The sequence below is a fragment of the Leuresthes tenuis genome, unplaced genomic scaffold (assembly GCF_036924035.1).
Source record: "Leuresthes tenuis unplaced genomic scaffold, fLeuTen1.0.hap1 SCAF_21, whole genome shotgun sequence".
Taxonomy (NCBI): Eukaryota; Metazoa; Chordata; class Actinopteri; order Atheriniformes; family Atherinopsidae; genus Leuresthes; species Leuresthes tenuis.
This window is the reverse complement of record NW_027325375.1, coordinates 25099865-25125351: the sequence shown is the minus strand read 5'-3', so window position 1 is coordinate 25125351 and position 25487 is coordinate 25099865. Positions and strand designations below refer to the sequence as shown.

At 39.9% G+C, this 25487-nt stretch overlaps 1 protein-coding gene across 1 annotated transcript in view; it reads right to left on the bottom strand.

Annotated features, from left to right (window-relative positions):
* LOC140279655 (LHFPL tetraspan subfamily member 7 protein) overlaps positions 1–25487 on the bottom strand; it is a 101615-nt gene that overhangs the window by 52237 nt on the left and 23891 nt on the right. The window contains exon 2 of the mRNA XM_072374814.1: positions 17185–17323. Coding sequence (XP_072230915.1) covers positions 17185–17323 — 139 coding nt within the window. The remainder of the gene's footprint in view (positions 1–17184; positions 17324–25487) is intronic.

Below are 25487 nucleotides of genomic sequence, written 5' to 3'. Positions count from 1 at the left end.
CACAGTCCTCATGGGACAATGAGATTAATGGCACTCATCTTATAGCACATGCATACTGTTAATATAATGCAACAGGGAGAACACACGCAAGGGGTATATTTTAGGTCTAAGGCGACCACAGCAACATGGGCGGTGATGGAGGGGAAGTCAGGACGACGTTGGAAGAAAATGAGACAGAGGAGGAAGACGGAACAAAAGGAAGTTGAAAGAATCAAATCAGAGGGGTGAAAAGGGAACATTTTTGAGGATCATTTTCTTTTTACATCTCTCTTCAAGGCAAGTAAAAAGAACCATGGTGATAATGTCATGCATGTTCTTGCTGTCAGGAGTTCTCGTGATCTTTTGTGATGATCCTCTGTTTGTCAATTTTCAAGCGGACAGTGTGCACCCATTGAGCTGAGGCTTGCTGTCAGAAATAGGCACGGCAGATATCACGATCAGCTCCTCTGACAGAGAGCACATCCCTCTCCTCTCGCTGAAGGCCCTTTGCACAACTAAGGACGTTTGCTCCTTTCAGAGCGTCTGACAGGCTGTAATTCTGTTTCGGGACAGAAAAACTGCAAAGTGCTATACCCTGCTCAGCGCCAGTCAAACTTCTTTCTTTTTTCAGATTGTATTTCTCGCAGGATTACAGCCTCTCAGAGGCCCCTCCCTGGTCATACAGAGCCAATTGTCCTTGTGACCTCTCATGGGGGTCGTTGACTTCCTCTGGCCTCTGCGTGCACAGACTGTGTTAAACTACCCGAATATCAAAGGTAATGCAGAGATGGTGGAGGAATCAGCACCTCAATGTCAATCCTGTTTCGCATTAAAGGTTTTCTTTCTCGTGTTAAAAGAACTGAGACCTGACGAAATATGATTACTGTAACAAATCAGTGAATCTATCAAACACCATCATGGTGCATATTGTCTTTAGACATTGTTAGGCTTAATGTTATGTCTGGAATGTGCCCTTTTTTTACCTATTTTATTTTGCATTATCTCCTCTTTTACTGTTTTATTCATGTCCGTTAATAATAAAATACCTACTAATATGGCTATTCGTCATGCCTCCCTACAGAGATCACTAGGACTCCTTTTATCTTCAGAAGCTGGCATGATTCCTCACACTGGAGGATTCTATTTGATTTTATTTTCTGTTTTAAAGGTTTATGAATAAAGAAATTGATAAAATATTAAACAGAAATGAGAGGGAGCAGGAGAAAGTAAGTAAGAAACTTTCCACTACAACCATTTATAAACGCAGTCTCCTATATTGAACTGGACAGAATTGAATTTAATTGTAATAAAGTTCAATGGAGTAAATCTTCGACTTCAATCGAACTTGTCTATTTCCGCTGCACAATGCCCCGAGATGGTCTGAGTCCTTCAGATACGGCACATAATATTAAACAGACCTGGAACTCTTACTAATTGAACAGAACCAGCATCAGATTGACTGACTGGCCACATATAATGTAGAGCTGAACTCATATGGATGACAGGTCTGGTATTGGATATGAGACACTGGGGACCCCTGAAGACCTATGTGCAAGGATTTTTTGTTGTTGGCACTTTGTTGTGTCATTACAGAAGGACACCTTCTTGAAAGAAACGCTAAATTGGTAAGCTTTTCCCACAAGTCATTATAGTGTCATTATTTAGATTTACTCAATCTGATCGGCATTCTGGTGGTTTATTGGAAAATAACTCAATAATTAAACACATATTCAGCCTCAAATACATACAAATTCCTCACTAGCTTCACTTTCTGGTCCACATATGTTCACATATTACTCCATAAAAGCAAGATGGCAATGGCCAGATGTAGAATTCAAAGCTTCCAAATGGCAGCTCACAAACTTAGGGGTGAAATGATGGTGGCCTTGTCCAGTTTTTACACTTTCTACACTGTGTGCATGTGCATTTACAGAAACATCGCAAATACGATGTGAGCTTAGGAGTCAACAGCCAAGCTATGTGAGGCAGTGCTTTGAAATAAATGCTAATATTAACATCATAATAAAGTTTGTCACATTCACCATCTTAGTTTAGCATGTTAGTGAAATGTGGTTTTATGTAATGGATGGCACAGGAGTTCCATTGTTGTACTCCTTATTTATTTCTGCATTTATGCTTTTAAGGATGTACATGTATGGTTTCATGTAAACATCTGTTGTTGTTATATCAGGACTTTAAAGTAATCATCTTACATTATGATCTCTCCTTGTTGAGCTTCATCTAACTTTCTCTGCCTTGTACTTTGCAGCACTGCAGCGTGCTCCTGAAGCCATTTTTGCAATCGTGATGTCATTCAGACACCAAGGATGCAGGAAGGATTTCCTCTGGAGACAATAAATGACACTAGAATGGTTTAAGAGCATCTCTTTTTCAGACCAACTGTATTATTTTCAGACTGTCACTATATTCATTAATGTTTGATGATGGCTGGAGGGGAAATTTGTCGGAAGTGTCATGTTGGAACAGAAACTAAAATTTGCTGAGAACAGATCAGATACTATCTCATCTAAAGCCCTTTAGAGAGCAAATGCTGCATCTTTCCAGTGTGAGTTAATGTGGAGGTTGAGTTGAATAAGTGTTTAGGCACAGATGTGTTCACATTGTGTATTTGAAAGTGTGGTGACAGATTGAGGCTCTGAGGAGTGATGATGCCTCCTGCTCCCTGTTGCTCCTGTGGAACGTAATCTGAGCTCATGGATACTGCTAAAAAATGTAACGCTTACCCTGTTCTCTCTCATATTGTCTGGTTTAGCTTCCCTTGTTTGTCTTTCGCATTGTTTTCACACAAGCAATAACTTGTATCATATAGATGTCTCATGCCTGAGAAGCTCTGCTCCAGACATTAAATTGCTTCTGTGTGAGAGGCGAAGAGGAGCAATTTGAGACCAGTTTCAACAACTCATCTCATATCAGGAGGCGCTAAGGTGTATAATTTGCCTGTTTCTCTGTAGATTTGACTATTACAGCTAATTGTTGAGTCAGAAATCTTTCTACTCTTGGGGTTTGATTTTACTCAACCTCACAAACCAAAAATTCCTCAGATAAAAATGTTTAAAAAGCTCAAAAGATGAGCACTTTTGTGCAGTATTAGACTGATGAAAAGAGAATGACAACCTGTGTTTCTCAAAAACACTTTTTTCTCTTTACTTCACATCTCTCTGACATGCTTTGGTTAGAAGTTGAGAACCTGGGGAATTCCAGCTATGATGAAAGAGTGCAGCGAACTCCAGAGTAAACAGAGCTAGAACAAACCAAGAGACTCTAGAGACAAGAGAAATCATTAATGCATCAAAGGCTGTCAAAAGAATACCGACTCAAAGTATGAAAGTGTAAACACGGCTGATGCCGAGCGTCTCATCCTTGGACGGGCGATTCAGCCCTGCTGACATAGTATTAGCCCCTGCTGCGGTTGTTTGTATCTGCCTGCCAGTGAGAAGGGATAATGGGAAAAATAGCTGGGTGGATTATGAGATTAGGCCGGGTAGTCTTGACAACAAGAACTGTGATTAACAGGAATTCAGAGCTTCCAACATCTCATCATGAAAAAATAACACTGTCATCATCATTAGACATTCATTCTCCTTAAATAATACATGTTTAGTAGAACTTAAGTCTAATTTCTGTACTTACGGCAATAAATTCTGATTCTGGTAACACTGTCCTCACTAAAGCAAGTGTTGAAATAAGGAAAATTGGCAACATTAATACAATGAAATGGGATAAATATGGTCAGCATGATGTAACACATAGCTTACCGTACAGAAGGCGGTTACGGTAGATACTGTGAATATCTGAATATATTGAAAAAAGACTGAAAAAAACTTTATACGGTTTGCGATTCCCACCTCTTGTCAATCTTATTGAAGAACAGGAAGTTAATGGAGCAGCAGGGAATGTTACAATGGCTGCACACAATAGCAGCATGGCTTTAATACAAACTGGGGTTTATGGTGGTGGTGGGGGGGTTTATTCATTGCCAAAGCATAGACCTCTCTCAAACACAGCATACTTTTCTTGGGCTACTATGATCCAACACACCAAGGACAGGAAGCCTGGTTTCAGGGCTCAGCAAGCTGAGATTGTGTATCTTATCCACCAGATCATCATGCAGGCTGGTTGTTCTTTCTATTTCTATGCTCTAACAGTGTCTGATGTTTCCAACACTGATTTAATTGCTCTTAGAGTCAGTACTTACTAAGAAATATTTGTAAATTATTAAGAAAGCCTTTTAGTATCTCAGCACAATGAAACTAAAAAACAGCTAACAATTGTCTGAGCTTTTACATTGTCATGTCCAGTTATGTCCTCCTCTTTTCCACAGATCTTCCTGGTTTCTCTTCAACTAACAGTAAGAAGCGGTCATGTCACCAAACCAAGGTGGTTATATCCTAAAAAGCACTTGAATATAATTCAGATAACTGTTTATAGCTACTGTAATAATTCAGCTGCATTATCTTAAACATGTTACTGGAAAGAAAATGAGCATTCCCAAAATATCTCGGACAATCCCTCACTGCAGAGGAGAGTACAGCAAGTACAGTACAGTGACAGCTGAGCCAGTGTGTACTGTAAAGCCAAGACAATCAAAGAGAGAATAAAAGGGGTTTTGTCGAGGAATGTAGCTGTCGGGATGATCTCATCTTATTTATGCTTCACTTTCTGTGCAGTAGCTTCGGTTTAACCCCACAGGCACACGCTAAAAGAAGTGAAATGAAGAAGAGGGGTTGCCTGGTGAGACTGGACTTTAATCTGTTTGGTCCCAGCCTGGTTGCTCACCTCATCCATCTTCCTTCCCTGTCTGTCTGTTCTTGTGAGGTGCCCTCTTTTAACAGTAATCACAGAGAGGTGAGCAAGGTGAAGGATGTGATGGGACAAAGGAAGCTGCAAGGAGAAGCATATCTTTCCTTTTCCTACCCTCTCCATCATCAGTGTGTTCGTCTTTGCTGCTACAGATTAGATCATAAACTGTGGAGCATCCATACCATCGAGGGATCAATCGGCGTGAGCTGTGTGAGCATCCCAAGACACACAGGACAAATCAATTAGGAGGGAATCATGTGCATGTGCATGTGCTGTCTGTGTGTGTTAGACACCAAACCCAATTTCACATGGGGCTGGTATGTGGAAGAAAAATAAATTTTCTTTATCTCAGGTCAACTGAAAGTTTAAGAGGTCAGCAGTGAGAAACGGTGGACAAATTAACAGAAACAACACGAAAAGACACAGAAAATATTCTCGCTATATACATCATTTTAGTCATTTTGATTATATAGACATCAGGCATAAGGGTTTTGATCTTGGGGATAAAAACTCGTTAACAGATTTCATTACAAAAATAATCAATAAAAGTCAATAGACCATGTGTGTGGGCGACTAAGTGCATGTGGACATGTCTAGAATAACCTGAGAGTGTGGTCCTCATGTAAAGAGACAAAATCATCCACAACTGACTGCTTTTACAATACCCATGTGTGTGTGTGGTCTCTTTAGGAGTATTCTCATTGGAGCTATACCTTCATATATGATAGCTGCTTCCAAATAACCTCTGAGTGCAATGCTCATATCATATCCTCTTCCACCACAGAGCCAGAGAGACACATCTTTAAACCCAACAACAAGGGTGTGTCTGTGTCTGCAATACATAAGCCAGACAGAAAGGGCAAAGAAAGAGTGTGGAAGCATAAAACCGAGAATACGTTGGGCTTAGGAGCTTCAAGACAGGAGTACTGGTATATGGGGTGTGTGTCAAGGGGGTAAGCAGGCGCCTGCAGGTACCATCTTTTTGACAAAGACAAAGCGATGCATTAGAATCTGACCGGAAAACCTCATGAAAATACACATGCACACTCCTGTAGATCAGCCTCTATAATCTCAATAAGTGCCAGGCATCTCGCGCTGGTGTAATATATTGAAGTCTCCAGGCTGAGTAGACAAGCAGGCGTAACTTACTTTCACACAGCAAACGTGAAAGCAGAGCGAACAGCTGTGTGCCGCACGTCACAAAAAATCAATGGCACATTATAAACTCTTTTCAGACTGAGCAAACAAGCAGTGATTTGTCTTACCAAGGCGTTATCGTACATGTACAGAGGTGGTGACTAAATAAAACATTCCAATGTGCCCGTGGGTCTGAAATTGATTTTGTTCCTGCAAATTTATCCTGTGCATCCAGATCAGACATTGATTAGATGGATCAGGACGTGACTGGGTGTAGTTTGACTGTAACTCTTCACTCAGCAACATCAGAATCAAATAAAGCACAGCGACACATTTAAAAAACATATTTTGAAGTGTGAGAAATGAGGAAACTAGGATTATATAGTATCCTCAAGAAACACATTATAAATAAAAATGTGGCATGGGTACAAGGAGTTTTTGGTTTAATCTAACGGGTCGTGTCAAAGACAGAAATGCCTGCTTTTGCTTCTGACCTAACCCCTCTTTGACGTCCTCCCTGAATCTACCTGATACCTGCTCTTATCTGACTGTACAGTCAGTTCCCGGCTGCCCTGCTTCAACTGATGTACTTGTGAGAAAATATTCTCTCTGCTGCTCTCCTTGCCTTTGCTGTGGACACTTGAAAGCACAAACATGTCCTGGATCACTGCATATTTTTCATTTTCATCTGTGCAGACCTACTGGATCAGCAACTATGCATGCTGGGAAAGTATTCTGGACTAGTGCAACAAAATATATTACTTTTCTAATGCATTTTGTGCTATCAGCATTGTACACTAATGTACCAGAAATGGCAGCATTTAAGTTGTGACTGCTTACACCTTCTGTTTTCTCACTGTCGATCACTAAAACCACATTTGTACCAGAACTTGGCCGCATTTGGCAATCATGTTTTCAACCATGTGTACACAATCACCAGAGAAAAAAAGAGAGAGTGACTGTGTATCTCATGTTTAATCACGAGTTGGGTCAAGGGACTTATAATAATGGGTTTGTTAGGCCAGATTTGCCTTAAAGGATGAATGTGTTGGTTCCTGAAATCTACTAAAATTTAGGGGTTTGGAGAGGCTCATAAATTAAACCACTGTTTGCATATGGAATAAACATGCGTTTCATGAAATAAGATCCAGTCCCAAGTGGTCATGAATGCACAAGATGACACATTGTAATGGCAAGGGTGATTTGATGTACACCAAGTGTCACTAATCCCTTCTGACGACTTAGATATTTGTTTTTAGGGGACTATATGGTGGATCTGGGTATTATCTTAACACTGTAAATGATGTAACTGCTGTTGCACCAGTATGACAATGCCAGTATGCATTTTGTGAGGAATGTATTCTTGCTTTTTTCTTTCTGATCACATCAATCATGTTGAATTTAGCACATTATTTTCATGCAGCGTTTTTTTCTAATTTGTCTCCTGGCTGCAGTTAAAAGGAAAAAACATCTTCATTAGTACAAGTACGTCATACAACTAGAATTTAATATATCATAGAAAAAAAGAATAAAAAGATTAATCTATTATTTGTATTGCTAAGAAACTGCTAAAAAAATCCACTTTTTTTAAATATCTGAAAATGTAAACAGAGAAAGTTAGTTACAATTTGTAAGGTTTTCAATATGCTGACTGGTAGCTTTTTTTTCACAGTGCAGTGTGGGATTTTTTGAGTACACTGTTAAGGGTATATGAAATCTCACAATACATTCAGACAAAACAACAAAATAGCAAGCTCACTGTCTAGTTCACTATATAGTGAGTTGTGAGCAATTTCTGACACAGTAAGGGCCTTTGCTAACTTTAAAAGGGACATTCTACCAGAGAAAATTGCTAGCTAACCTCAGTTTATTTTTTTAGTTCTTTTCAACTTTGTTTCTTGTAGAGATTGAACTGATAGAGACATAACATCTTAACTAATGAGTTTTAGAATTGGTATACAATTGTGACCTTTGGACAGAACCAGAGTTACAGTTTTCCTGACAGCGAGCTCTAGCAAGCTTTCACCAGCTGCTTGTTGGCTAAATCGTCCAAAACTTTCCAAACTATTGTTCCAAATATATTTTTATGAATAGCAAACATTCTGGACATTTGTCTGGAATTTCTTAACTGCTAAGGTAATGGGATAAAACATTTTAAACTTATCTCCACAAGCAGTGTTTCTAAATCTTTCTAAATCTTTTAGAGAAACACCAACATCGATTTACTTCATGCAAATAATGTAGACATAAACACAAGCAAAGCAATAGGAACTGAGCAGCACTGGCTAATAAATCATGATGTGCATATGACAGGTACCGGCAGTCTCAACCCTTCCTATTGCCTACAAAAACTCATTTTTAACAACACAGATGGTACAAAAACAGCATCAACAACACACAAGTTCTCACTCATCACTGCACACTGAAAAGCCTCTGAGCAGAGGATCAATCAGTGCATGAGAGGGAAGATGATAAAACGACATAAGAGAAATGAAACGGAGAGAGAAGCATGCATAAACATGCACACACACATACCGTCATCTAAGACTGTGTGTATACGTCTGAGGGCTAAAGCAGCTGCAATCCAACAACCACAGATACAACAATTAGTCATCCTGGTTCATTGCTCTCATCAAACAGGCACTAATGGGAATTCTTGGATCCCACACACCCACACATAGATTTCCACTTTTTGAGTTCTGTTTCCTACTGGGCCAGTCTGCAAGTGGTAATGTAACCGATCAGCACATCCAAATGTATAGCAGAGTCGCACTATGATTGCTGCTCAACTGTGCCACTTAACTGGACCAAAGTCATCGTCTCAGTATACATGCACAGGAGCGGGATTGAGTTGTTCTGACATCGCAACACTGTGGACTGCGTGCATAAAGGTTCGAGACCACTCTGCAGCTTCTAAATTTCTCTGTGGGAGATCATTGTACATGCAAGAGTGGCCAAATTCACAGCACCGGTGCTGCTTCTAAGTTGTTTTTTTTACGCAGCAAGGTTAAAAAGATTACCTGCTTTTGACAGGTAATCTTAATGATCTTATTTTTTGTCTAATTTTTTAATTTAGTGTTCTGAAACTGAAAAATATGTGAATGAGAGCAGTTTTAATGGGAGTTGAGCTGCATTAATATACAATTACTCTCTACTGTTTTTACAAAGATTTAAAAATACATCATTTTGGAGGCTGTACAGAGCACCTAGGTCCATTCAAGTCTAGTTGAGCAGATACATGCAGGAAGCATTCAATCCCAAACAGCATTATCTGAGTGTGTTAGTCTGGTTTTAAGAAGTTTGAGAAACTCGATTTTGTACAGTTTCAATTGGACTAACATATTTACATGCATTTAAAAAGTCCAGGATTGGCCAGACAAACACAGTAAGTTTTTTTCTAGTGTCATGTAAATGTTCTCAATCAGTATCAACTGGAAAAAAGCTGATAATGAAACAGCCAAAACATGCACCTGAGTGATACTGTGGTACAAAACTCGACCAATCAATGTCATTATCAATTTAATTATTTCAAGTTGTCCTAAATCTATTTGCAACATTTCTCATGGTGAAGCTTGTTGGATCCAAGTAAATCTCTTTAGAAAAACATGTTTAAAGGCCTAGAAAGGAGCTCAGTGTTGAAAAATCCCTACCAGCATCTTAACATCTTTGTTAAAGCAAAACAGACAACATGCACAGCCTCCTTTAAAAGGAGATTAGGATTAAGCAACAGAATTCATGAGAAACCTGATCTTGTTTCAGAGGAATACTCCTCCATCAATGGACAAAGGGTTTGTTTGATTTCCTGGTCTCAGCTCTTTAAACTCATTAAACATTAAACTGCATATTGATGTTGTAAAATCTTTAACCATAAACAGCAGCTTCTGAAGAGTAGAGGAAAAAAACACAGCCTTAAGTGCGGGAGCTGGCTTTCTCCTCATCATCTTCCCTGTAAGTTGCAAATGAAAAAAGCAGAGCCCTTCAGAGGTGGAGGACTCATGTAATATGTATAGCCACTACTTCTTTGACTGTGTTAGTGTGTGTAACAGTGTTTGTGTATTTGCTGGAAGTTTCATGGCAGAATGACAGAGGAGCAGGAAGAAAAGGGAGACAGGAAAGGAATAAGAAAGAGGCAAACATGTTTTGGACCCTGTAATGGTTCTGAAGGGGTCCATCAGCATCTAAACCTAAAAGGGAAAAAAATTGCAAGTTGCTCTCTCCTTACAATCGCCCTCAATTCATCTCCCTCTGTCAACATGTCATTGGTTGCTTGCTTTTGTGAGACAGTTTGGGAGGATGTAACCACACAGTGGGACAGTTTCAGCAAGTGTGTGTGTAGACGCAAAGATAAGGAAAGTGCTTTGAGTATATGCTGCACAATATATGAGGAAGGTTAATTTATACTGTACAAAACATTAATATTAGCGTAAAGACAACTCTGACACACTGGCATTCAAGCTTCTTTATATACGAGGAACATATCAATGTACAGACACACTTTTAAAAAGGCAATGTTACAGACAGATTAAAAAACTGTTGATCACAGAATCCTGCCCTTACACAAAGTCTACAAGCGGCCTTTCCACTGAATTAAAAGAAAGCTGATTAATCGGATAGGAGGAAAGTTCAGTCTTAATTACAGTCTGGCTCTTACTGACTGTTGGACCAATTACTGTGGTTTTTGTGGGTAATGTATCAGTGAATGAACAGAGCCAAAAGCTGCTGCGTTCATAATTAAAGCAGACATCAGATTAGACCGATGAGGGAGTGTAGCACACACAAATATACAAACACTTTGATTCATAAGCAGACATTAGGCCTAGTTTATCCATTTGGGTCCATTTTCAATTATGACAGATCGTGTTATACAGCAGCAAAATGTATTATTCAATAGATCAAACACGTTTTTATTTTTCTAAGAGCTTTGTCATGCTTGCAGATGAATTGGCTGTTTGAAGTGTGCAGTTTCTCTGGGAAATATTATTAAAAACATACAAATCTGCCCTGTCCTGTGTAATTAATGAGACCTGAAAGCAAACGTTCAGATTGCTGCACATGGGTGTGAGTGCAGAAGGCGGTAATGGTGACCAGTTGCATTACTGTCAACAGCGAGGCAAAAGCAGCTCTGATTATACAAAAAGTGACACTCACACACGCTAACACTTAAACACACTGACCGACAAGTCGCATTTCCACGATTAATATCTATTGTCAGCACGCTGTGAGTCGCAGGTGAGGGGAGGTTCCAGTGTCAGCTGCCTGCTGCATCTAAACCGGGTCACGTTAGGTCAGCACACACACACCAACAGATGTAAAAACCAAAGCAGTATGTGTAAAAGCTTAATCGACTTTTAGCCTCCGACTTCTTCTGCCGATCAGTGAGATTTGAAGTGATCCGCTGATGAAACAGAATGAAATATCAGCAATTGACAGAAAACAAACAAAAAGAGTCTAGAAGTTCTGGTTGTGATAAAGTTTTTTTTTTTTTTAAAGATTAAAGACAAAGTTAGATGGAAGATGGGGAAGTAGCATGGATTCTCTCCACATCAAATGAAATGGAAGCAGCCTGAAGGGTGAAGAAAAAGCTTCTGAGCACAAGAGTAAAATTCTAAATGAGCTTTCCTTGAGGAAGGTGCTTGACTTAAAGTTGCTCCCATCACAGAGAAATGTGAAACACTGGACAAGAATGGTTAAAAATTTTTTGCCTGAGGGCAGCCAGAAAGAGCTCAAAGATGGCAGCGATCATCCAAAAATGCCTATGCGATGTTTGCCTTCAAAGAAAAGTTCACCCCTCATTCTGAGACTTTTTCTATGAGGAACTCTCAGAATGCTAATAGTGACATTAAAGATGCTCCATTCATTGTTGATTTCACAGTGATGAAAGATCACAATGGGTAATTTTATTTTTGGAGGAACACTTTCTGCTACTAGAGTCTGCTGCGTTAATCCAGCTGATATAGAAAATTTACTTATCTGTGTCGGGAAAATGATTGACACACAGCACAGGTACCATATGGTACAGCCGGGCTTTGATCAAAGGAGCTTCCTATTTTCATCACCATGCTTCGGAGGACATCTGCATAGCAGCTTTGCCCAAGGGAATGCTGAGACAGCAGGCTGGGCTTCCTCAGCATGAGCACAATAAAACTTGACGTGTGAGTGACTAAGGGAAGCACACAATATTACACACTCTTTTTCTTTCCCAAGCAGTCAGGTTTGAGCCAAAAAAAAAAAACAGAGACTCCTGATGAGGATGGGGATCAGAGAACACAGTCTCAGGTGGCTGCACAAGAAGAAATATTTACTAGGTACAGCTGGCGCTGTGTGGAGTTTAGCTGCAAATGAGAAACCTTATTCAGCCAAAAGCTGGTCCAAAAAAAGAATGATAACTTCCTTTATCATTCATTCTGCTGTGGCTGCAGAATTCATTGATTCAGAAGGAACTGCAGTCAAAGTGTCTTAAATTCAAATACAGTCCTGAGGCTGAAGTACAGAAAAGCACTATGATATCTGTACATAACAGAGGAACAGAGGAATGCATATACCTTATCCAGCCTCAAACAATTATGTGGGACAGGGCCCATCAAGGGTCACATATTAACAGTTAAAAGTAAAAGCTGCAAGTTAATCAAAAAGCAAAAAAGTAACACTGACACCATCTTAAGTTGTTAGCTGCAAATATTAGCATGCTTACATTTAAATGCAGAGAGGGCTGTGATGGATCTATATCTATAATCGACACTCCAAGGGCCACATAGCAAGCATGGCTGAAATTGAGCTTACTTTTTTAAGCTGCTCACAGTTCACAAAAGTGTCTTTAAAGGTGGGATATACATAAAGTACAAGAATAACGTATACATAAAGTTTTTTCTCTGGAGCAGCTGAATGTCTGGCCATAACAGACAGAGTAAGAATGGAAAAGGAAACATGACCTGAGCCCTTTGAGTAGCTTCAACAGCTCTTTTATTTTGAAAAAAACGATGGCAAGAGAGACTCTGCTCTTATCCCTCTGTTTGTGGGTGGTACATTTAGCCTTTAACGAGTTAGTTCTGCTTTAAGAGGGTTTCACATATCATGTAAAATTATAAAATGTGGAGTTTTCTGTGAAAAAGCACAGTACATTGATTGATGTCTGTAGACACACAAGGACAGAAACATCACACAAGTTGTTTCTTCACTTGACTCATTCAACTCAAAAGCTGATTTCTTAACAAGTGAAGCTTTGTACTTTTGGGATGCGCACAAGAAAAAAAATCCTTGGTGTACCACAACAAATATTTTTTTAATTAGACTACAGGAACACTTCTCATCAGATAACACAGCCCTGGAAAATTTGGATTGACACATTTCTCAAATGATAATAATAATAAAAACCAAATGGTGCTGCTATATTAAGAGCTGTATTAAGTAATGCCAGTTTTTTAAACAAGTCCCAAATTAACTGTCATTTTTTCCCTTTAATCTCTCTATGTAACAATGAAAAGCCACAAGCTCCTGCTGCTACTCAGGCTGGAGCAACACAAACATCTCTGAACAGAAAAAAAATACTGTGCTTCATGTTTCTTTCAGAACAGAAAAACAAGCCTTCAGGCATATTCCTTTCAAGTTTTCATCCCATGAATCTCCCAAAGAAACACTTTCCAAGTAAAATATTTTTTTAACTGGAACACAACTTGTGGTCAAATCAATAAAAAGAGAAAATAAAAGGCGATCAATACGGTAAATTAAATCATCAGCGTGTGTTTATGTAATAATGCATGTGGATATAACCCTGCAGGTAAACAGATGAGATTAGGCTTTTGCATACACTGAGTGCTTGTACACCCAGCCGGGTGTAACATGTCTTCAGCTCTGAACAGATAACTGCACTGTGAGAATCTGCCTGAGCGATGTAGCACAACGCACCAGAAAACAGTGCTCAGCTGCATCTGAATCTGAGTAAATGAACAAATACTACCAGCAAAAATTAAGACAAAGTCACTCAGTTTTGTTACTCAAAACTGGACAGCTAGATTTATTGTATGAAAATAACTCAAATTCATGTTAAAGTCTGTCTTTTTGCGCATAGAAAGAGTGCATAAAGAGGAAGACATGCGTACACAGCATCCAGCCTAAGAGCCATCCAGTCCGATGGATCCTAACCACTAAGAAGCGCAGGACAGTGAAATATGCATGACGGGAGAAAAAGCTCCCTGCTCTAAAACACAGAAAGGTTCTGCCTCCCTTGCTAACAGCATAAAAAATTGATAGAGGCAGCATTCAGCAGTTCAACAACTGGAAGGAGTTTACATCTAATTTTGGACTGCACCCATGAGACCACAGGTCTGGGTAAGGATAGAGCTTGGCCATTTTACTTTTTCTAGCTAAACCCATGCAGCCTTGTAAAACTTTATATGCATGATAAACATTTTGCTTCTTAACCAGGCAGCACAGTGGTACATATACACAGTGGTGTATATATATAAATAATATAAAAAAAAAGATAGTTTGTAAATAAGAAAGAACATTATCAACACTGTCAATCATAGCCTTCTAATGACTACCATACAGTGTGCAATAAACTCATACATGGTGTCATAAATGTCCAACGGAGGTACAAGATCTTTTCACCAGCTTCCAGCCCTGTAAAGAATTGATTTTAATTTGCTACTGTTGGACTATAGAGCGTTAAATGGTTTAAGACCAAACGATTTCAGATCTTCTGGTCCCCTATGACCCTCCTTGCTGCTTAGATCCTCTGGCAAAAGCTTTGATATCTGTGTGCAGAGATAGGACCAATAAAGAGAAAGCTGCTTTTAGTTCTTCTGCACCTTTTATGTGGAATCAACTCCAAAAGAACTGCAAATCTGCTGAAACTCTTGGATCTTTTAAATCAAATCTTACCATTGCCTTTGATACATTTTTCATTGAACTGTGCTTGTTTTTATCTTGTCTTATCTTCTTTTCTTTTTATTCTTAACATTATTACATGATTTACCTGTGTGTGGTGGTTAGAACTGTCGCCTCACAGCAGGAGGGTTCCTGGTTCGAATCCCAGCTGGGGCCTTTCTGTGTGGAGTCTGCATGTTCTCTCCATGCATGCGTAGATACTCCAGTACCGTCCAAAAACATGCAGGTGAGGTTACTTGATGACTCCTAATTGACCCTAGGAGTGAGTGTGAGTGTGAGTGTGAGTGTGAGTGTGAGCGTGCGTGGTTGTGTGTCTTGTTTGTCTCCGTGTGCCCCTGTGATGGACTGGCAATATCTCCAGGTTGTACCCTGCCTCTCGCCTAATGGTGGCTGAGATAGCCTCTAGCCCCCCCCCGCAACCCTAAATTTCATTAAACAGGTGTAAAAAATGGATGGATGGATGCTTTACCCGTGTTAAATTTTCACATCTGCTATAATTTTTCTTATTTTATTATTACATATTGTCTAAGCTCTTTGAATGACTAATGTTTGAAAAATGCAATTTGAATAAAGTTTTGATTGACGGACTGACAAACAGGTTCAGTGGATGGCTGTGGTCTCCCCTGGCTGGGCAATGATGGTACAGACCACATTGTGTAACCTGCCTTAACCACAATAACTTACTTTCGTTATGTCACATTCTTCACTTCCTCTCTGAAACTCAAATCTTGACCTTACACTAAACAAAGTATTCTAACATTATTCTAATTCAAATCTCAAACTCAAACTCAAACTAAAGTAATGATTTTCATGAACTTTCAGACCTCATCCGAGTAGTAGAGTAACACAACATCACACACATGCTGACATCTCCTTTTCCTGTCAGAGATACTGTATAAAAAAAACACTATGAGATGCAAAAGAAGAAGACAGCCAGCATCTCGTCAGCAGCTTGTTTCTCCCAATCTGCCTGAAAACACACATCGTCAAAAGCCAGACTGGTGATACACACCAGACAAAGAAAGTCATTGTTCTAAATCTTCTTGTTCGGTTTATCAGCCCACTTTTGATTGCACTCTCTCAACACATACACACATACTTGCAGTTCTGGGAAAACAAACACTCTCTGATCTGCCCTCCTTGGGGCTTTGTGGGCTCTCTGTTAAACCTCCGTCTATCTAGACAAGAGTCGACCTGGAAACGGAACAAAGGTCCGGATCCTCACTCTGCATTGTTATCTGGCAAAGTCTGCTGCCTAAATAGACATGCAGAACAGGCTGACACACACACACACACACACACACACACAAGAGGCTCAGTATTCTTGCTTTGCCACAGATTTAGTTTCACTTTCCCAAGGCCACATTTGATCTGATTCCAGATTCCGACAGAGAAGCATGAAGGTCTGGTAACTTCAATGGGAAACACTTTAAACACACCATTTACGACACTCTGTGAAGATTCTCCCTTTGTCAATAACTATTTAACCTGCCCAGTGATTTAGGGTCTCTAATTATGCTTTGTTAAATGCCACATGTAGGGATTTAAATGAACAATTCAATATTCATAGAGATAAAGGTTACGTAAATAAATACAGGGGCAGCAAAAAATAACAATTAAGGGTTTGTGCATCCGACGAACAGAGCGGTGGAATGAAGTGGCTTGAGACTCACTAAATCACAAGTTCTAGTCAGGTACAGTATCCCAGAAATATTAAATGTGCAACACATCAAGGAGAAATACTTCAAATGTACTCCAATTGCCATTAAAATGGTCCAATGCACAAGGCAAGAATGTGAGAACTGGTGCTAAACAGTGACTTGAACCCTGAGCTCCTGCGTGTTATTGGTTTTTAAAGCATTTTTAAAGCTCAAACACTGACAAGACCACACTGTGTTTACTGGACACCTTCACTGTTAGAGGGAAAGTGGTGGCCTGATAAGTCACATGTAGCCCTGAACCAATGACCTGTGTTAAGGAGGTATAATTGTCTTTTTACAACAGCCTGTAAATCTGTCCTTGCCTTTCTTGCTGTGGCTCACCCCTGCCATGCAGACTCTGGTTGCCTAGCAGCAGCTGTCCTCGAGTTGTTTCTTTTGTTTTTTTGACTGATGGGTAACAAAGTCAGCTTTTTTTTTTCCTTTTTTCTTAATCACTCTGGTAATAGCAGCACTATCAGTTCTAGTTGCAGCATTGATCTAATAATAAAAGATGGGGTAGTGAAGAATGTCCTACATTTAAGGGGCACATTCACTTTAAACACATGTGAGAATTAAATTTTTCTTTTTTGTGTCATTATCTATTAGCAGTTCACGAAACGGAAAGAAAAGAAAAATGTGTGCAATTCACTTTGTTACTGACCTGCAGCCATCTGCATGTATCCAGCCAGGGTGCAGATCCTCCTCTCGCATCCTCCACTGGGGAGGAAGATAGTGATGATGGCCAACAGGGAGCTGACGGCCAGCAAAGCACAGCCTCCTGAACACAGCACCGCACTGGTCTGAGGGACACACAAATACAGGGAACATTGTAGCAAATATAGAAACCTATCCAGTTGAATGTGAACCCATGGAGAAATATACATTAGCCATAATGTCAAAGATTTGGGATGTGTTGCTACATTTGGCACCATTCCCCAAAGCCTAAAAGTCTGTTTGGTTTGGTCAGACTGTGTAAAATCGGGGGTTAAACTGGGCAGGGCATCTATTTATTTGTATGTGATCACTAGCTGCTTAGCATGTGCTTCCCTACTATCTTAACTCATGTAATTAAGGTGTTTTTGATGCATTCAACTGTTATGCAAATTGCGCCGCGCTCCACTCTCACCATTTGGCACCTGAGTGTACATAGAGCTTGTGTGATTATCGATCAAGTGGATTTGCACTTTCCACAAAGTATGAGCTATTTATCTGTTAGTTTTTGGTAATAACACACTTTTTAAATACTACAGCCAAGCAATCACCTTAACTACTGTTTCAGAGCTGCAGGGATTTAAGTTGACTTTTGATGTTGGACAGTTATATGAAAGGACAGTAGCAAGGTTTGCTGTTATTTTTCCTCAAAAGGGAACAAGGATTAGAGAAACAAGATCTGGGAGTCACCAGCTTTTCACACTGCCAACTGTACCTAGAATGACTCTCGCTGCTGCGCAGACCAGAGCAATGTGTCACCTTGGTGTATTTACAATTTGTCAAATTTTGTAATTAGTGGACACATTCACAACACATCCCATGTAACCCTGAAACCAAAAGAGCTCCCTACAAATCCCACTGTGTGACATCCCAGTCTGCCCCCACTAAAAGGTTAACAGCTCTCAGCTGGAAACAGCCATCCAAGACCACACAAGAGGGAACTATCCCTATTAATTATATCTTTGCTTAATCACACACATGCTGCGAGAAAAATGAGCAAAACAGTGGCAGAAAGAACAGTTATTGACACACAACAGATTTACTCACAACTTCTCCCATAAACAACTGTTTTAATCTAATGATACATTTTACAGAAGCAGTGTCCGTATGCAGCCGTTATTTAGCTTGGTTTTTGGTGCAGTGATGGTCACAGTATGTTAGTTTTAATCGTGCCGTTTGATCTTTACAGTATCACAAACTGACTCTCAAGCTTCAACAAAGCTGCCACGTGTCCTCCTCAACATATTTAAAATGGAATCTGTCCACGACAAGTGCAGCACATAAACGTTGTCAGGAAACATTGGTGATTAGCGATGCAAGCGGGGGCGATCACAGGGAAATGTCTTACATGCACTGGGGAACTACAGCCCTAAAACATGTGTCATTACACATGTCCCTGATGTGACTGGTGTGAATGGTGTGGGGATGAAAGCAGAGCAATTTCCATGCCTGACAGATTTTAATTAGCCTCTACTGGGTGTATAGAGGAAAGGCAGAAAAGGGAAATATAGAAGCAATGCTGGTGCCAGTGACGATCATTATTCTTCTGACATCCGTGTGTCCAGGTTTGTTTAATATATTATTCTTCACAAATTCCCAGCATGCATGGACAAAGAAGCTCCACATGTTACACATCAGCTCCTTAAGAGGTGGGAGCTAAGTGCCTTGCCCAGGAGCACTTTGACCAAAGCAATTAGGCGAGGGTAGATGACATGTAGAAACAGAGCAACTCAGCAAGAAATTTCATTGCGAATCATTTTGAGAGACATTAAGGGTTTAATTCTGTTTAATCAATAATTCAAATGTCATCATTATTCTACACAGTGTTTATTACTTAATCCTCTAGCAATACAGCATCTGGTCACATGGGTTTCCCTTGTGTCGGCTGCTGCACGGTGGCCCTGAGAGCTCAAAACATGCAAACAGACAAAAAACACGAGCAAACTAGGGAAACATCTTCATTAGTGTGACCAAACGTGTGTCGCATCCAAATGAGATGTAGACAGATTCAAACAGAGAAATTGCTACCTGTAGGTAGCTCTGACTGAAAAAGAAATGAGCTTCAAAGCATCTTTTTTTGTGTGAGTCTATAAAACAGAGCTTTAAGCACAATTCTGCAATGCTTTTGTCGAGCAGCAGTAACCTGAGGTGCCATCTGAAGAGTCCTCCATATAAAGTGGAACAAGCAGGCACTGAGAAACTGAGCGACTGGATGAAGCATCTGTCCACCAAAGTCACTGATGAACTTCAGCCAATAACATCAACCAAGCAGAACCACACAGACCTATCTGTTGAAAAGGGGCTGCTGTTTCTCTGCCGACGGTCATCGCATCTAAAACCTACTCATGGCGTAGCTGCCAGCAGAGGATGCCGATTGGTCTGAACTTTTGTGTTTTGGCTAAAAATGGACAGCTTGGAATTTGGCAAGTTGGATCTTCCTGTGACTGTGATCTCATTAATCTAATGAGAATCCACCTGCTTTGCAAGATAATCAGCAAACAAAAGCTAAACACCATCACATTTTATACTATTGACAAGGAACATAATATCTTGTTTGGAGATTGTTATGTAAGTTTGCTTTGGAACAGCAAAGAAAAAGTATAAATGTAAATGACTTTATTCATACTGTAAAATGAAAAGCTTTAACAGTGCTGCATATCGTGTCCGTAACAACTGTCAATAATGCTCCATTTTAACACTTGGGCTTGTTTACACTTGAATGAATGACTAAAGTGTATTGGTCACCACCAAAGGGTAGGGTGGAAGCCTCAGCTTATGTACATAATACTCAATGTACCCATACTTACACTAAGTGATTAACAAAATGCCCATCATCCAAGTCCAACATAAACAAAATAAAAAGTTAAAGTTAGTTGAGCATTGTTAGCTTTTGAAATGCACAAGGTAACACTACCTCTCTTTCTCTAGAGCACACAGCCATCTTATTTGAATAAGCAATATTGCAATTTTCACTAAACATGTTTATGTAGGGGAAAAAAGCGAAGCATTGTGTTTGTCCAACCAAAAACAGACTTTTAGAAAACATGTAAAAGCATTAATCTGACCAAAGTCCCACAAAACTGAGCTTCTCAAAACTGGAGTAACACACCCAGATAACGTTCCACCTTTTGGCATCATTTTGTACATTAATACAGATGAATTTCCAGTAAAGCTGCTCTAATTCACATTTTCTTTTGTTTGTTTGGATGGCTAAATGTTTCAGAAACTGTGACTGAGCAGTGAAGCTGCCATGGGTGAACATCCAACATGCAAACATGAAATGTGAGAGTTTTTCCACAGACATAACAGGAAGAAAACATAAAGCTATTGAGGACTGCTTTTTTTCTTGTTTTTGTCACTGGTGACTACAAATAGGGCAGAATCGAAGCATCTCGAGATATATAATAGCCATTAATCTCTGTGGCCTTTGTTCTCCTGTTATGCTGAAATGATATTCATGTATGCAGGGGAATGTCTTCTTTCTCTTCGCTACTTGATCTTGGTGCGCCCTGTGGGCTCGAAGTGAGCAGCCTACCTCCCACCCTGCTGTTCTCAATTTAGTGTGACACATTAGAGGTGCATCATGTCTCATACATGGGAGTGACTTTCATTATATAAGGTACACTGAATAAAAAAGACAGATGAAGTCATTTTCACCTGAGTTAAGTTTGAGTAGAACAATTAGCATAAAAATGAATTCCTTTAAATACTTGTAAATCTAAATATTTCCATATGTAAGCTGTAAATCCAGTTTGCTTGTGTGTTCTGGCCATTTTTTACCCACCCACCTATCTGCAAGCGGAAACAAATCTACACACACAATTTTCTGTGCCATTCAAACACAGCCCAAGAGACTACTGAAGGCTGTCAGCAGGTATTTTAACAAAAAACAACCAACATTTAAATGAATGCGGTCCCGATACAGCGACTCTATACCAGTGTGTGATTGTGTTCTGATGGGGAAAAAAGAAAAACAACTTTTACTAACAGCCGATACAGAAGCATTTGGGAACCCCTCTCTCCGAAATTGTACTTATTGTTCTGAGCACGAGTTAATTCTGTCAGGATCTTGGAGTGTTTTTGAGTTTCTCTCGTTTAGTTTTGTATTCTTGTTTCTAGTCTGTTCAGTTTCCATGAGTTTCATTGTCGTTTCCTGTTTCCCTCAGTTCCCTGTAAGTCTCCAGTTCCACACCCATCTCCACTGTTAATTATCATCAGGTGTCTTTGATCAGTAATCACTCCCTCCACAGCATTTAGTCTCCTGCTTTCCTCTCATTCTTTGTCAGATCCTCACCGTCATGCTCACCGTATACTCCTTGTTGTTCTCTCGTCGTTTTTCTGCATAGTTTAGTTTCGTTAGTTTTCTTGTGCATTTTTTCCAGCGATTTAGATTTTTGGAATAAAACCTTTGTTAAATTTTGAAATTCTGCATCTGGGTTCTACCTTCCTGCTCTTGCGTTTCCTGACAAATTCACCAGAAAATAAGTTGAAACAGCACTCGTCTTTTCAGTGATTCTTTCTAAAAGAGATTGTAATTATATGCGAATAACTGGTCGAGCCGCTTCAACAGCTGGAGTCTTGGAAAGAAGCGGGTGGTAAAAGGAATGGAAGATTGAGAAGGGCAGAGTTAAAACGCTGCTTAATTTCTTTGTCTTTCCCTTTTCTTTATTCTGAAAACATGATTTGGAAAGTAGTCCTCTCAGGGTATTGTGACTTAACACAGTTTCATTCAAAATTTGCGAGCCCCCTGGAGATTTCTTCATGTCTGTAGAAATATGACCCCTAAGCTCAACAGATATTCACACTAGTCTTAGTGTAAAAAAGACTTGGATTATAGAATTAATAAATTAGATTGTGATGATCACCAGGCTGGAAAAAATAAATTCCAGTGAGTTAGGGCTCCAACAATCCACAGTGAGTCAAAAATTTTAAATGAATCATTTCTAGACCACTGAACTCCTCCCCAGGAGTGTATGACAAAGCTGTTAGAAGAAAGCTACTGCTTTCCAAAAGAAGCTTTGTGACTTCAGGTTGTTAAGCTCACATGAAAAAGCCAAAAGATTGAAAAAGAAGAAGAAAAACATTTCTTTGGACAGATGGGTAAAAAAGTGCACGTCTATAAAAAAAAAAAAATACGGCCTTTGTGCCATGAAAATCCTTGAACTGTAAACATCTTGATGCAAGTTGGCTCTTTTGGACATTTGAGGTCAAATTTTCAGTATAATCTAATGTGAAGACTTTTAAATGGTCCACAAATTCTGATCAATATGCGCCATTTAATCCCACAATCCTTCTAACTGACCTCAGGCAGCCTCGGAAAACCATAGAAGTGTTACAGTCCTAATAAAACTAAAGGCTACAAGCACTGATACACATGTTAAGACTACCTGGTACCATCATAAAGAACTATATTGGTTTCCCACAATAAATGATCCACGTCCAGAACCTGCTGGAGACCAAGAACTGCAACAATACATAGAAAGAAAAAAAAAACCTCCCTCCAGCTGTTTTGACTAATAAAGAAACCCTCTGAAGGGGACTCTTTGATTTCCAATTATATTAAGAAAGTCAGGGATTACGCTGAACGGGCCAATGAAATTTCATTGTCTCCTCAATTGGGAGTTACAAGATGGAGATAGCAAGGCATGTCTCATTAAACACACTTTGCCTCGCCAAGCCTGGACTGAATGGCTAAATGTTTCAGCACTTGTCTGTAGAAAATGAAGGGTTTCTGTTCCCGAGAAGTGTCAGGGAGAGGATACAGTTAAAGCTCAGCAACGGCCCTTGAGAGAAATTACTCCTCCACTTTACAATCAAATGCATCGCCTTTATGGAGGACAAGAGGTGAAGCGAGAGCCCTGCAGATCCGCCAATCAGCAGACGTGACGAGTTTGCCATATTGCTACAGGGTTCTTTTTGTGTGTATGACTGGGTGTGAGTGGGAGGGCAGGTGATGTGCGGGGTTTTAGTTTCCTGTGTAACTGCAGTTAACATGTTCAGGTATGCCATCTGCCCTCAACTGCTATCTCTTGCTTCGTATGCTTGCCTCAGCCCTCCCTTCACTAATCAGCATTCAGAAGCGTGATGGTCTGGTGCTCTCAGTAACTATCCGCCTTCACGCACTCTGCCTTCAGAAGCCCATTAGAGCCATAGAACAGCTTCCCTGGACGTTTCTGCTTCAGCCACCACACACATAAGAAATCAGCTGAGATTTCATCAGTCCACTTCTCCCTCTGTGTAATGTTTCCTCTCACCTGTACTTGCTCTCTCTGTGAATGCAGTGTAATTTCATCACGTTTCAGAGGAATCCTGATCATCCTGCCAGTCAGAGCACTAACACGGGAAAGCATCTCACGCCTCTAAATTAATGTACTGAATTATACATCCGTCCCCTCATTGATCTTCCCTGGAAGGTGACTAGGAGAACAAGCGTCATTTGCAGTAGTGTTCGTGTGTGGGTCGGTCCTTTGAATGGCTGACAAAGCTGTGTGTACAGAGTGAATATGAAATGTAGAGGAGGCGAATGAGAGAGTGGAGAGCAGATTAATCACCTGACAAGTAGATGGAGTGTCCATGTGTGCCTTGGGGACAGGCTGCAGATAGGATGAGACATTCAGGAGCACTTAGGAGGGCATGGAAGCACTTGCTGTTCCCTCTCAAACCCTCATAGACAGGGACATACATAATGAGTCACTCAACATTAGCATTACAAACACATGTTCGTCTAGAGAGGAACTCATCTTACTTTATACTTCATGAGGTTAAAAGAAAACATTGCCATAGAGAACAACTTGTTGGTTCATGTGTGATGGCTGGTAAGGGTTTTCACTTTTCAGGTAAACTCATATTTTGGTCAATGGTGAAATATTTAAAGGAGTAGTTTAGCAGGTTATCATACCAACATTTTCCAGTTGGCCAAGGGACCGCTTGATATTTTTAACTGACGACGGGGATATATGGAAAATGAGAAGATTACCAAAGGATTCCTCAGGGTTAATCTTGTGTGTATCATTTTGTTTATCAGTTTTATAGCTCAAAATCATGACCCAAAATCATCAACCAAATGGTGGCCATTAAAATCAGGTGAGTGTTTGTATACATTTCATAGCAAATCAAATCAATAATGAATAGGATACTCCTGTCTGGCCTAAACTGATTAGTCTTAGCTGGACAGAACGGATTAGTCCAGTAGCTTTTCCTGCATTTGAGGGTTAATGCATAAAGTGTAGCTCATCTGCATTGTTTTTCAAAAGATCTGCCTAAATGCTGTCAACACTTTGCCTGCGTTATTGGAACACTGAATGAAGATGTCAGTAGTGTGAAGCTCAGTGCAGGAAAAGCATCTATTGTTCATCATCCAATGAAGACTGAACAAAGGACTTCAGAGCCTGAGAGGTCATATTCAATTCAAACGGTGCATTTTGAAAGTGTGGTGCTCAGACGAGATGAACTACATTAAATTAACACTGTTGATCATATTTCTGTCACTTTCCTTCAACTGTCCATAGACACTATCAAGTATTTTGATTCACGCATGTAATGACTCATTTATATATTCATTAACTTGTATCTTTTTTCACCTTTTCACATAAGTCGAGGCTGATGTGCATTGGTGACATGTGTGAAAGTACAGAGGTGGTAACTCAGGCCAAACGGGCTATGTGTGTAAGGCCAAGCCAGAACTGCAGAACATGCTGCTCTAACCCACCACGCTGTTGTTAATGTGCTGATTTATGCCTGCACACACCGATGTGGGGCTCATCTGCCTCTGTCTGGCATGTGTGAATGACAAAAGAGGAAGCGAGGCAGGTTAACTAGGACATCTTTTTTTGCCATTAGGCCACAAGCCATAATTGAGAAGGGTTTGGAAGCAGACTACTTGATCTGTTATTTTGGATGAACATTAAAGGCTGCATCAAATTAAAAGTTTGCTACCGGACAGTCTCATCATGGTTGTAACAATAAATATTGTAACTTTTAGGAGTCACACAAAGTAATAGATAAAATAGACTTGAAATGATACAAATAACCCCTAACCCTAACCCACAAACCTGAGTCACTGTGGCAGCTACCAGTTTCTTACAGAGACAACTGCCCGACAAATCCATTCATTCAAAACTAATGTTTGTCATGCAACAGATGAAGTTTTTTTTTTTTTCAGCTAGATGGTTAAAAAATCTTGGAGGATTAAAACTGTTCTTTCGGCATTCGTAGTGGAGGACAGGCTCACTGAATATTGACAGTCTCTACATC